This window comes from Rhinoderma darwinii, chromosome 1 (genome assembly GCF_050947455.1).
Source record: "Rhinoderma darwinii isolate aRhiDar2 chromosome 1, aRhiDar2.hap1, whole genome shotgun sequence".
Classification (NCBI taxonomy): domain Eukaryota; kingdom Metazoa; phylum Chordata; class Amphibia; order Anura; family Rhinodermatidae; genus Rhinoderma; species Rhinoderma darwinii.
Window position 1 is genome coordinate 517941973 of NC_134687.1, and position 14171 is coordinate 517956143.

At 43.0% G+C, this 14171-nt stretch overlaps 1 protein-coding gene across 1 annotated transcript in view; it reads left to right on the forward strand.

Moving 5' to 3' along the window:
• LOC142681683 (uncharacterized) overlaps window positions 1–8926 on the forward strand; it is an 87181-nt gene extending 78255 nt beyond the window's left edge. The window contains exons 3-4 of the mRNA XM_075847298.1: window positions 8569–8777; window positions 8861–8926. Coding sequence (XP_075703413.1) covers window positions 8569–8777; window positions 8861–8926 — 275 coding nt within the window. The remainder of the gene's footprint in view (window positions 1–8568; window positions 8778–8860) is intronic.
• Window positions 8927–14171: the final 5245 nt, after the last annotated feature.

The following is a 14171-nucleotide window of genomic DNA, read 5'->3' on the forward strand; positions in this document are numbered from 1 at the left end:
TGCGGATTGCATTTAAATCCAATATTTTTTTTATTTTTCTCCTTTTTTATCATTGAGGTCAATAGGTGATGGGATAAAAAAAATAAAATCAGTGTTGCAGATCGAAAAAAATGCATAATGTAAACTCCGCCAATGTCTGCTGGGAGGCCATATGGAATTTGAATTTCTTGCAACTTCCAAGTTTTATCATTTCTAGTTTCCATGGGAAACTTCAAAATGGGAATATACTAGTACATTTAGAAGTAGTAGTGACTTTAACTAACCAAAATCTGCACTTCCTGTTGTCCCTCTTGCAAAAATAGCCTCCGCAATGGGACAATAAGAGTTCACACAGAGTTTTTTTGCAGGAGAAAAATCTGCCACAAAATTCCGTTTGGAAGTTTGAGGCAGATTTTCCTCTGCCTGCACACAGATTTTCGCAGCGTTTTTCGCAGCAAAGTACGCTTTTTCTGCCTCCCATTGATGTCAATGGGAGGTCAGAGGCGTAAATGCCCGAAGATAGGGCATGTCCCTTCTTTCTCCCGCGAGCCGGTTTTCCCGCTCGCGGGCAAAAAACGCCTCCGTCTCCCATTGAAATCAATGGGAGGCATTTTTGGCGCGTTTTGCGGTGTGGTTTCTGCGCCAAAAAAAAAAATCGCCAAAAAACTCCGTGTGAACTGGCCCTAAAAGTGTCTATAAGGGCTTATTCGGACGAACGTATAATACGTCCATGCAACGCGCGTCATTTTCACGTGCATCGCACGGACCTATGTTAGTTAATGGGGCCGTTCAGACTGTCCGTGAAACTCATGACGCCCTATATTTGCCCGTTTTTCGCGTATCACGCACCCATTGAAGTCAATAGGTGCGTGAAACCGCGCACGGCACACGTACGCACTTCCGTGTGATGCGCGCTACAGTAGTCAAAACTATGAATGAAAACATAAAAGCACCACGTGCTTTTCTGTTTACAAACATAAAAACAGAGTGTCATAATGATGGCGGCTGCGCATCATATGCTGCTGACACACGGAGCGTTTATGTACCTTTTGTGCGCGCAAAACGCACACGCTCGTGTGAATCCGGCCTAACGCTCCAGTGAATGTTTTTTTTTTTTATTGCGGCCCCGTTTGGAAAGTGCACTTTATAAACGGTAGGGCAGATCATACTCTTACCAGGCGCTTTGGTGACAAAGTTTATGCTCCGTTCACGGGCCACCTTGATGTCTTGTGATCGCAATGTGCCTGTCTGATTCCTACAGAGTTTGCTGTGTGGACCGGAAGTCTCTTTTAGGGTATGTTCACACGGCCTATTTTCAGCCGTTTTTCAGGCCGTAAACTCCCCGAAAAACTGCTGAAAATACGGGGGCCGAACGCATCCAAACATCTGCCTATTGATTTCAATGAGAAAAACAGTTTCGTTCCCACGGGGCGGTTTTTTACGCGCCGGTTGTGAAAAAGGCGCGTACAAAAATGCCCCGTAAAAAAGTGCATGTCGCTTCTTGAGCCGTCTTTGGAGCTGTTTTTCATTGTCTGAATAGAAAACGGCCATAAAAAACACATAAAAAAAACGCGTGATGCATAAAAAAAACGGCTGTAAATCAGAGGCTGTTTTCCCTTGAAAACAGCTCTGTGTTTTACAGCCGTTTTTCATTAAGCGTGTGAACATACCCTTACTATGAATTCCTATGAGACGCTCAATGTGAGTCTCATAGGAATGCATAGTGAGACTTCCGGTCCACACAGCAGATGCTGTAGGAATCGGGCAGGTACATTGCGATCACGTGACTTACCGGTGGCCCGGGAATGGAGCATATACTTTGGCAACAAAGCGCCTGGTAAGAGGATGACCTGCCCTACCTTTTACCAAGCGCGTTTTCCAAACTGGGGCCTCGATAAGAAAAAAATTCACCGGATTGTTCCTGAAGTATAAACTAAGGCGGGATTCACACGACCGGGTCGCGCCCGAGCGTCGGCCGGTAAAATCGGCCATTTTGCCCGGCCGGTTTGCATTAAGTTTTGCATCCGTGCCGGGCCGGGCAGATCTGGACAGTGACATCAGCGGCAACTCCTGAAGGGGAATCCCCATGTGTTCGGGGATTCCGCTTCAGGAGTTTCCCCTGATGTCACTCCCAAGATATGGACAGAGACATCAAGCGCTCTGTCCAGGAGCGGAATCCCCGAAAACACAGGGATTCCGCTCCTTCAAGGAGCTAAAGTGCAGCTAGCACATAGCAGAGCGGGGAGATACCTCCCCGCTCTGCTATAGTGGCGTCGCTACAGTAGTAGCAGCAGCAGCAGCTGCTAGCGGCGCCATCGAAGGTGTCGCCGGGCCAGGGCGCTTTTAAAACAAGCAGGGGAAGGGAGCCAGCGCAGCACTCCCTTCCACCTGCTGTACACCCCGGCCCTGCCACACAGTGTACAGCGATGCCATTCGTCCGAATGGCATCAACTCCTCCTCCTCACATGCACTCTGCGCTGTGAGGAGGAGGAGATAGAGCGCAAGCGCCGGAAAACCCGGCCATCACTCGGGACACATCCCGGTGATGGCCGTGTATTACCCGGCCCCATAGACTTCTATGGGAGCCGGGCGGCCGGTTACCCGGCCGAAGATAGAGCATGTCCTATTTTTTGACGGCCGGTTTCCCCGGCCGTCAAAAAGTCGGTCGTGTGAATAGCCCCATTAGGGGTCTATTATTCCTAATGCAGCCGGGTGCCGGCCGATTTATGAACGGCCGGCACCCGGCCGGGAAAACCTGCCGTGTGAATGAGGCCTTATTCTGAGATGTTTGTATGCTCTATTTTTATTTACTAATAAAATTGTTGATCAAGAAAAAAAAAAAAACAGTTCCTTTTTAAAACGTATTTTCACACAAAATGTAAAAAAATTACCATATACTAGTAAAATGGAAATTTCACACGACAGGATTTCCCGGCCGGGTGCCGGCCGTTAATAAATCGGCCGGCACCCGGCTACATTAGGAATAATAGAACCCTAATGGGGCTATTCACACGAGTGATTTTTTGACGGCCGGGAAAATTGGCCGTCAAAAAATAGGACATGCTCTATTTTCGGCCGGGTACACGGCCATCACCGGAATGTGTCCCGAGTGATGGCCGGGTTTTCCGTAGCTTGCGCTCTATCTCCTCCTCCTCACAGCGCAGAGTGCATGTGAAGAGGAGGAGTTTATGCCATTCGGACGAATGGCTGTACACTGTGTGGCAGGGCCGGGGTGTACAGCAGGTGGAAGGGAGCACTGCGCTGGCTCCCTTCCCCTGCTTGTTTTAAAAGCACCCTGGCCCCGGAGACACCTTCCATGGCGCCGCTAGCTGCTGCTGCGGCTGCTACTACTGTAGCGACGCCACTATAGCAGAGCAGGGAGGTATCTCCCCGCTCTGCTATGTGCTAGCTCCATTTTAGCTCCCTGAAGGAGCGGAATCCCCGTGTGTTCGGGGATTCCGCTCCTGGACAGAGCGCTTGATGTCTCTGTCCATATCTGGGCAGTGACATCAGGGGAAACTCCTGAAGCGGAATCCCCGAACACATGGGGATTCCCCTTCAGGAGTTGCCGCTGATGTCACTGCCCAGATCTGCCCGGCCCGGAACGGAAATAATGCATACTCGGGCTCGGGCGGGACCCTGTCGTGTGAATCCCGCCTAAGTCAAAATATTACATTCAATGTAATGAAATAAAAAATATATATTTTTACAATACGTTCTTGTAAGGACATAAAGAAATAATTTAGGAGGTATCCTCCCTTACATCATGGAAAACGGCAAAAACAAATAGAAATAAAAAAGGAACAGCCAATGGTAAAGATCAGCACTATAACCCATACAAAAGTAGTGTAACATGTAGGGAGCCAGTCCCCACATACTATTGCCATGGGTATATTAAATTGTTAAAGTACAACAAACAAAGGTACATAAAAAAACAAAACAGAAGACCTAAAACATAAAGACGAGGCAACAAAAGGGAAACACAAGCAGAAGAAACGGCAGAAAATAGCAGAAATTATGCGGTCTGAGTATTCAAAATTCAATAAAGGCCATCCAACCAGAGAGACAAGTCAGCGCCATCCCGAAACAATGACAACACTGTCCAATTTCGAACAAAGCTTTCGAGCTTACCCCGATTGGCAGACATCAACTCCTCCATTCTCATAATAATGTTCATCTAATTTACCCACTACTGTACAGAAGGAACAGTTTTTTTTTTTTGTTTTTTTTTTACTAAATCTTTGTATTACCCACATAATAACAATTCTGGAGCATCGTTCAGTCTGTATTGTGCTGTTCCTCTATAAGGGTATGTTCATACGTAGTGACCAAAAACGTCTAAAAATACGGAGCTCCTGATTTTCAGAAATTTTTGTAGCCACTAGTGATTTTTGTGGTGATTTTCGCTGCGTTTTTCACGGCCGTTTTTGGAGCTGTTTTCCATAGTCAATGAAAAACGGCTCCAAAAAGTGACATGCACTTCTTTTTCATGGGCGTCTTTTTACGCGCCGTATTCTGACAGCGACGCGTAAAATAACACCTCGTGGGAACAGAACATTGTAAAACCCATTGAAAGCAGTGGAGGGGGGTGCGGGCTTGCCGGAGTTTAAGCGTTACCATCAAGCTGCGATTCTCATGAGGTTGGTGGATTGGTTCCGCTCGGCTGCGGGTAATCAATGGGTGCGCATTGAGAAAGGTATGTCCTCACTTGCATTGTCTTCTCTGCCTTGGTTGCCTGGTTCCCAGCGACCAACGTCTTTGCCTTTCCTCACACGTCAGTTTCTTGTAGTCTGGGAGCGGATCATTGGTACCATGGACCTTGCTCACCGTCCGGGTTCTTTTGACTCCTCTGTTTGATAACCCTCCAGCGGTGGGTGTAGACACCTTCCTGTGTTGGGGGAGACAGGACGGCGGATACCTAGCTCAGACCCTTAGGTCCGATGGTGCTATTTTGTCACTTGCTGCTGTCTCTGAGGCCTGCCCGGGGAGACTATCAATATGGTGGTCTTATGTCCAGCTACGTTCGTATCGCTCTTCCATTAGCGATTGTTTGGTATTGCTTAAGGATAAGACTCCTTTGGAACTTTATCTGTCCTTGACTTCTGCTCCCTCTCACATAATCTGCATGGGATTCTCTGCCCTAGCTATTCTTTTTCTCAATTGGTGTTCACTGCAGCATGGGATGAGCAAAATGGGGGTTCGACACTCTGTAGAGGATTGGGGGACTTCCTTTTTCTTGGCTCACAAATTGCTGACTTGTTGTTTTGCTCAGGAAAAAAATTATAAAATCCTTACCAGATAGTACCATTGTCCTTCCTTCCTTCCTGCATAGGATATTTCCTGATGTGTCGGCTGATTGTTGGAGGTGCGGGGAGGCTCCTGGAACCACGTTGCACATTTGGTGGGATTGCCCCAATCTCCGTCCCTTTTGGGGAAAAATTTTTGACCTCGGGAACAAGCTGTTTGTTTGACACTGACGTTCCTACATCTCCTTCTATTGGCTTGCTTTCCATGGTTCCTGGATCACTCCCACGCCTCAAAAAAGGTATCTTTCGACATTTTTTGGCTGCTGCTCGCACTGTCATACCTCGTCACTGGAAGTCCATTCATGTGCCTTCTTTGCAGGAATGGGTAACTGAAATGAACGGGATTATGAGGATGGAGGAGTTTGTCTGTTCGGGGTAAATCTGACATCTTTGTTCAAAATTGGTCAGTCGGGTCTGTGTTTCGGGGTGGTGCTGATTTGCATCTCTGGTTGGATGGCATCTTTTGAACGTTCCTATCGCCAACTCTGTGTGCTTTTGTTTGTTTGTGCTTCCTTCGGTTGTCTTGTGTTATTTTGTGTTGGAATTAACACTTAAAATTGTCATTCTTGTTTTTTGGGACTGGTTTCCCTACATATTGCACTACTTTTGAATATGGATATTGTGCTGTTATTTGCCATTGGATGTTATTATTTCCTCTTTTCTAGGGTTTTTTTTTTTTAATTAATTTATTTATTTGTTGCTACCTTTGATATAATGCACTTGTATCTTTTATACAGCTTGAATTTATTGCACTGCGTACAAAATTTTGAAATGTCGTATGATGTCTTTTTTGCTATTTTGTATTCTAATAAAAACTGTTGATAAAGAAAAAAAAGAAAGCAATGGGCAGATGTTTGTAGGCATATTAGGGGCATTTTTTCAGGCGTAAAATTCCCGAATTACTTCTGAAACCACTGCGTGTGAACATATATATATATATATATATATATATATATATAAATATATAAATATAAACCTATAAGATATAGGGCACAATTAACACAAATATATTGAAAAATATATAAATTTTATTGAATATTACAACATTAAAAAATGAGTCATACTGAGCAAAAAAACACAAGAGACATCTGACACATACAGAGAACATACAAGAAAAAATGGTAAATAACAATGTCACGGCCACCCCCGGACGAAGGCATTTCGCCGAAGCGCGCGTCGGGACTGACGTTCTCTCCATGCAGAGGACTACAAATGGGTACGTTACACACTCTCTCTTCCTAGGTATCTGTTTATTCCAATTGCCTTTATTATCATTGCAGGCACGCTGTGTTCTTTACACCAGACCTCCGCCTCAAGCCTGCAGTTTGTTGCCATATCTGTGCACTGGGTACATATGTCTGACATTCAAGCCTCTTCTTAGCTGTATACACACATCTTCTCCACTTGGTAAATTTTGATGCTTAAATATATAGAGGCTTCAATTACTACCTTATCAGGCTAATATTACCTAGGGATAGATATATATCGATATCCGTGACATTGTTATTTACCATTTTTTCTTGTATGTTCTCTGTATGTGTCAGATGTCTCTTGTGTTTTTTTGCTCAGTATGACTCATTTTTTAATGTTGTAATATTCAATAAAATTTATATATTTTTCAAGATATTTGTGTTAATTGTGCCCTATATCTTATAGGTTTATACTAGTTGTTTAGGGCAACACACCAAGGGTTACTTGGCTTTACTGAGGTCTAGCCTTTATGTATAGGCATTAGTATAGCATATATTCATATGTATACCAATTAGACCTCTCTCCTGTATGTACCAATAGGTTTATGCGTGTGAACATAACCTTACTCCTCCTGGAAATCAAGGAATACATTGAAAACTGGGCATTACCATTACCCTTGTTAATGGGGCGTGTCCCTACAAACTGACAGTGTTATATTATTTTGAATATTTACAAAAACTGACATGAATTTAAGGGAATGGTTCGGATTTTTAAATTACCATGCGGTCTTAGGCTAGGGCTACACGCCAACTTTGTGGTTGCGTAATGTAAGATTGAAATTTTGCGCTGCTGCATCGTAACTAATAATTGTGAATGTGGTCGTGTTTAGACCGGCAACTGATCAAAACGGTCGGCAGATATACAAACCTGCCTGATTTCAGTGCAATCACATTCACTATAATTAGTTGCGGTTTTAACAGTGCGACATTGCGATCTTATGTTGCGCGGCCACAAGTCACCATGTAGCCCTAGTCTACAAGGGGGTTACTGACAACCCCCTTATTATAGTAGATATGATGGAGATTAGCTGATCAGCATGTGTTCATCTCCTGAGACCCTGGAACACCGTTAAGGCTATATTCACATCTGCGTCAGGGCTCCATTCCGATGTTCCGTCGGAACGGAGCCCTGACTGACACAAACTGAATCCAAAGGTTTCCGTTTCCATCACCATTGATTTAAATGGTGACGGATCCGGTACCAATGGTTTCAGTTTGTCTTCGTTGTGCAAGGGTTCCGTCGTTTTGACGGGATGAATACCGTAGTGGACTACGCTATTCATCCCATCAAAATGTCGGAACGGAGCCTTGACGCAGACGTGAACGAAGCCTTATTTCAGTCTGCCAGAGCAAGAGCTGCAGCTTGTTAGTGACTCTCTGCCCTGACTCTTAGGGTATGTGCACACGATAACGACCATTACGTCGGAAATGATGGAGCTGTTTTCAGGAGAAAACGGCTCCGTAATTTCAGACGTAATTGCATGTACTCGCGTTTTGCGAGGCGTCAATTACGCCCGTAATTTGGAGCTGTTCTTCATTGGAATCAATGACAAACGGCTCAAATTACGTCTCAAGAAGTGTCCTGCACTTCTTTTGACGAGCCATCTTTTTTACGCGTCATCGTTTGACAGCGAAGCGTAAATGACAGGTCGTCGGCAAACCCATTCAAATGAATGGGCAGATGTTTGCCGAGGTATTGGAGCCGTATTTTAAGACGTAAATTGAGGCTTAAATGCCTCGTTTACGTCTGAAAATAGGTCGTGTGAACCCAGCCATAGAGGGTGGTGCTGAGCAGGGGGGTCACCTCTGATGTCCATATGCCCTCATGCAGCTATTGGGACCTCCCCTTTTAAGTGCAGATTTTTCAGGACACCCCTTTTGAACAAATCTGTAACTTCTAAATATATTTTAATAATTTCAGTGTAGTATTTCCAATCAAGAGTTACACTTGTTAATGACCATTCCTGGATAATAATACTAGGTGATGAAGTGTGGTTTCTTTTATTTATTTATTTATTTTTAACATCTTAAAGGTGCCTTATCTGGAGCTCGGGAGAGCTGGGAATATGATTCTGGAGCACGAGATCTGCAAAGTCCCGATCCACAGAACCATTCAGTAATGCAGACATTTTTGGCGTTTGGGGGTAAGGCCACCACTCAAGCAGCCCTGCAGAGACTACTTTCTCAAAGCTCATGTCTTACCAGCGATGTGGGTGGAAGCTACCTGGAGCTAGCTAACACTGTAAGTAATAGATGTTTACTGTGATTTCTGGTCTGTGTGTTTCTGTTGGCAAAGCACAGCTTGCCTTTTTTATCTCTTAAAAGGAGACGATTACATTTGTGGTACATTTAAATGAGTGTGATAAAACCGAGCCAGTGCAGGAATTATGACAGGTACAAGTGCTTTTGCCCTGTACTTATGCAGAACCGTTTGTTGTATGTACTTGGGTTATGTGATCAAGTGACTACAGGGTGCTGCTGCCAGCTATGTCTAAACTCTTTGTAAACCAAAGCTAGAATTATGTGTTTATGTGCATGAATTATTTTTTAGGAGCATGCAAAAATACAATGCAAAAATTCTGACTTTCAGGGTTGGGATTGATGCTAGGACCCATCTGCTGTTTAAATAGAAAATGCAGAAGAAATCTGTAGTGCGAATCCGCTGCAAATTTGCGACATAAGAAGGGGGTTCGGAGAAAAGTAAATGTTACAACACTATTTTGTCCTCGAAGCCTTTTGGCTTTAGCTGATGGAAAGGTAGAGAGGGAGCAGGTGACCTATCTGTATCCGCTGCAAACCTCTAATAGGCATATGCCATGGGATTTTCTCTAGCTGAAAGCCCTTTTATAATGTGTCCAGCTAATCTATTAATCTATTCCTTCACAAACCCAGGTACAGATGCTGGCCTGCACACACGTTAAAACCGCTGCTATTTTCTTTCGTACTCTACTTTTTATTTTGCGTTTTCTATTTTATGTATTGTGAAACAAATATACACTCGGCTGCGTTCAACCGTCACTATTATAACCACAGCTTTTGCAAACGGCAGCCTTTTCTGACGCTTTTGTGAATATTGCGATAAAGCGTGATATAACCATAACATATGAACACAGCCTTATTGGAATTTCTTAGAGCGATAATTGCATCCAAATGAAAGCACTCATTACACGTGTGGCAATTAAAATGTATTTGTGAAGGACCTCGTAAAGTTAGGCTTGGTTCACACATTGTGGTAGTGTGCCACGGCAAAAAATCAGTGCCGCACTTTCCCCTGCAAAATTGGTATGAGATAGCAGAAAGATATATTTATTGCATACATGGTCTGATATGTGGCTAGTCAGCGCGTTTAGTTAAAAAACTTGGACATGTATGGCTACCATGCCTGACTGGGCTTGCTTTCAATTGACCCTTCACAAGAGTCCATCTTGGATGTCTGTGTGCGGCTACTGCTGGAAGGAGCCTCAAATCTGAAAAAAAAGCATGCACTGGGTAATATAGTGCTAAATGAGGTAATACCAAAATTAAAAATTCTCACCTATCCACAGGATAGGTAACTTTTTGATCCTGAACCATCTGTTCCTCCTCGCTGTTGGACCGCATTGAGGACATTGAATGGAACAGTGGTCGAGGATGCGAACTGCTGCTTAATTCACTGTTGATGAGAATGACACAGACGAGCGCTGTTTCCGTCATTTCCATTGACTTTTTGAATAGAGTGGCAGCGCACATCCTCAACCGCCGCTCCAATTTCCATATCACTGCGGTTGAGCAGTGGAGGAGGATCTGGGGGTGCGCAAGCACCGTTCTCGCGATCGGTGGGGTCCCGGCGTACAGTAAATTATCACCTATCCTACGGATAGTTAAAAATTTATGATTTTTGGGAAAACCTCTTTAAAGTATTTAATTTATAAATCTCAATTTCCAATGGCATTAAATCAATCATTGGTTACAGGCCTTCATAGTCTTACTGATGTATAAAATAAAACATTTTGTCGCATACACACTAATGTCTCATGACTAAACTTTATGGGGAAAAAAAAAAATTCCACACGATTTGTTTAAATGACGGTAGTAATTTTCTGCAGTGAACATTTCTGTCTATTAGGACATATTTAAATTATAGTGAACATCGAGCTGGGCAAGTCTCTTTTCATTTTGGGGACTTAAAGTTAAAATTCATCTGTGAATCCCTGAGGACGGCAGCTTTAAATGATATGTGCCAGAAGTCTAATTAACACAGAACAGATCGTAATTGCCAGACTGAAGTCAAGAAGGCAAAAACGATGTGGTGTTGTAAATTTTCCTTTTCATCTTCCTTTCAGTATTAATGTCTATCCCATCATCCAGCAAACTCCGGGATGACCCCATTACACAGATTGTGATGGATTTCCGTACAGTGTTCTGGGAAGTGGCAGAATTTGCTGATATGTTTCCTGCATATATAGTGTATTTAGTTATACTGTGTCATAAAGTATGGGATTTAGGTGACTTTCAATAAAACTTTCTGAAAGTTTAGACTGATCCTTTGTACAATATCGTAATATAGAAATGTAGCTTCACAAACAGCACTTGGCCAAAATATGGCCATTATTGGAAATGCTTCCCTTATGGGCGGTTTCTCTGTTAGTCTATTTGTAGACACAAGGGGAGATTTATTAAGACTGCTGTTTCATACGCCAATCTCGAACTGAACTACGTCAAAGTTCGCCTCTTAACCCCTTTCTTTCCTTCCCGCAATCTAGAAGCCATAAGTTTTCTCTTCGGTCAACATAGCCATATAGGTTTGTTTTTTGTGGGACAAGTTGCACACTAGTGAACCGCCTTCAAACAGCTTCCCGTTGAAATCAATGGGAAATACGGCGTTTAGTTCAGATGAGGCGTATTTTATTTTATTTTTTGGGGGGAGGCAAGGCGACCAGAAAAACAGCAATACTGGTGTTTTTAAATTTTGTTTTTTACAGCATTCACAGTGCAGATTAAATAACATTATATTTTAATAGTACATACTTTTACGCACACCGCGATACCAAGATTTTTTTTTACTTCTCTATTGCAGTGTGTGGTGCTTTTTAACCCCTTCCCGCCGCAGCCCTTTTTCAGATTTTCGTTTTAGTTTTTTCCTGACCACATTCCAGAAGCCATAACATCTTTATTTTTCCGTCTATATAGTACTATGAGGGCTTGATTTTTGTGTGACGAGTTGTAGTTTTTCGTAGCACCGTTTATTTTGCCGTATAATGTACTAGGAAACGGGAAACAAATTATTTGTGGGGTAGAAAATGAAAAAAACAGCGATTCCTCCATGGTTTTTTGCGCGCCGTTTTTACGGAATTCACTGTGCAATTAAAACAACAAGTTAACTTTATTCTGTGGGTCAATACGATTACGGCGATACTAAACATATATAGTTTTTTCTATATTTTACTACTTTTACATGTAAAAACCTAAGTGTAAAAAAGAAAATGTATTTTGCGTCGCCAAATTCCGAGAGCCATACGTTTTTTAATTTTCCGTCGATTAAGTGGTATGAGGGCTTATTTTTTGCGGCATAAGCTGTAGTTTTTAATAATACCACTTTGATGTACATGCGACGGTTTGATCACTTTTTATTTCATTCTTTTGTGGGAGATTAGGTGATCAAAAAATAGCCATTCTGACGTTTACATTTTTTTGTTTTTTACGACGTTCACCGTGCGGGTTAAATAATGACATATTGTAATAGTTCAGACTTTTACGGACGCGGCGATACCAATTATGTTTGTTTATTTTTTTACTATGCTTTAGGGGGAAAATGGGAAAGGGGTTTTTTTTTGAACTTTTAAGTTTTAAATTTTTTTTACACAAAAAAATAACTAACTCCTTTTTATTTTTATTTTTTTATTAGTCCCCCTAGGGGACTTCAACCAGCGATCGTTGGATCGCTTGCACAAAATACTGCAATACTAATGTATTGTAGTATATTGTGATTCTGACAAGCTTCTATTAAGCCCTGGGCTTAATAGGTGTACAAAGATGGCGGACCTGGGGCGTTCATTAAGCCCCAGGCAGCCATAGCAACCATTGCCCCTCCCCGCGATTGCGTTTTGGGGGACGCGATGAGCTGTTAGAGGGGGTCGCCCCCTCTTTCTGACGATTTAAATGCTGCGGTCGGTATTGACAGCAGCATTTAACGAGTTAAACTAGCGGGATCGCGCTCGAGCGCGATGACGCTAGTTACTCTGAAATGTCGGCTGTAACATACAGCCGACACCGGCATCGTATGGAGCGAGCTCACTGTGTGAGCTCGCTCCATACTTCCCCTACCCGACTTTGGCGTATGGATACGTCAAATGTCGGGAAGGGGTTAACAGTCTACTATTAAGCCCTGCCAATGGCCAGGCTTACTAGGAAGAGTAACTAGGCAGACCTGGGGGCACCCAGCTGCCATGACGACCCAACAGCACGTTGCGATCACGTCGCGGGGGCCTATAGGATGACAGAGGGGGCCCCCACTCTGCCTAAGGTCTTAGATGCGGCATTCGCTATTTTGCCGCTTCATCTGAGTGGTTAAACAGCCGAGAATGTAGTTTTCTTCGATCCCAACCGTTAGTGAGGTGCCAGCTCTGTATTCCCCACTCCCTCTCCCAACTATGATGTACATGTATGTCAAATGTTGGGAAAGTGTTAAGAAATTTTCTGCATCTGGGACAGTACAAAAGACAAAAAATGAAATTCATGCCTGGATTTAACATGACGTGACAAAATGTTTGACTTTTTAACGACAGAAAATTTGTGTAAATCTTTTAATTCCCCCACAAGCGCTTTTTTTCTACTTCGTCCACCACATCCAGCTTGCTTGATATTGCGGATGTGAGGAACTTTTCCTGTTGAATTTTTATCCGGACCATACAGTGTGTAGCCCTATTGTATATAATCTTTATATATGTATTTGAGTGGATTGCTGGACTTTATTCACTGCAGTTTGGTGCTCCACTAAATACAGAATAGTGCAAACCATATGTCACTAGATTATTTACACTGTTCTCTAATGTACTCTATATGGAAACTCCAAAAGTGGGACTTTGCTTTACAGTAAGTGATTCCTTGCCATCCCCAGTTGCTTTTGCTTACAGGAGTTTGCAAGAGAGGATATAGGCATTGACAACATGGGGCATTTAGCTTACGGGCGCAGCTGGTGATCTCACTCATCAATGTCTGCGCCCTCACTCCATTCTGATGCAGTTGCTGGAACAGGAGCTGCGTGGAATGAAGGCTAAATTTGTATTTTATTATTATTATTATTATTATTATTATTATTATTATTATTATTATTAATAATTTATGTTAACCTTACCAACATTTAACACACATCCTATAGGGGGAACAAAATCACTATCCAGTCAGGTAGTTGGACTGTCACTTTAAATATTGAGGTGAGAATATTTCAGTGAGTAGCGCGGTGGTTCGCATTGTTGCCTTGCAGTACCGAAGTCCTGGATTCTAATCCGTCAATCCAACAACAACTGCGTGGAGTTTGAATGTTCTCGCCTTTTTGTCTTTTCTTCGGGGAGTGAGGGAGGAAACATTGCAAACCTACTGGTTGATGGATAAACTGCATGTGAATGGAGTTTTGGTAACATTTTAAAGGGCCCACAGT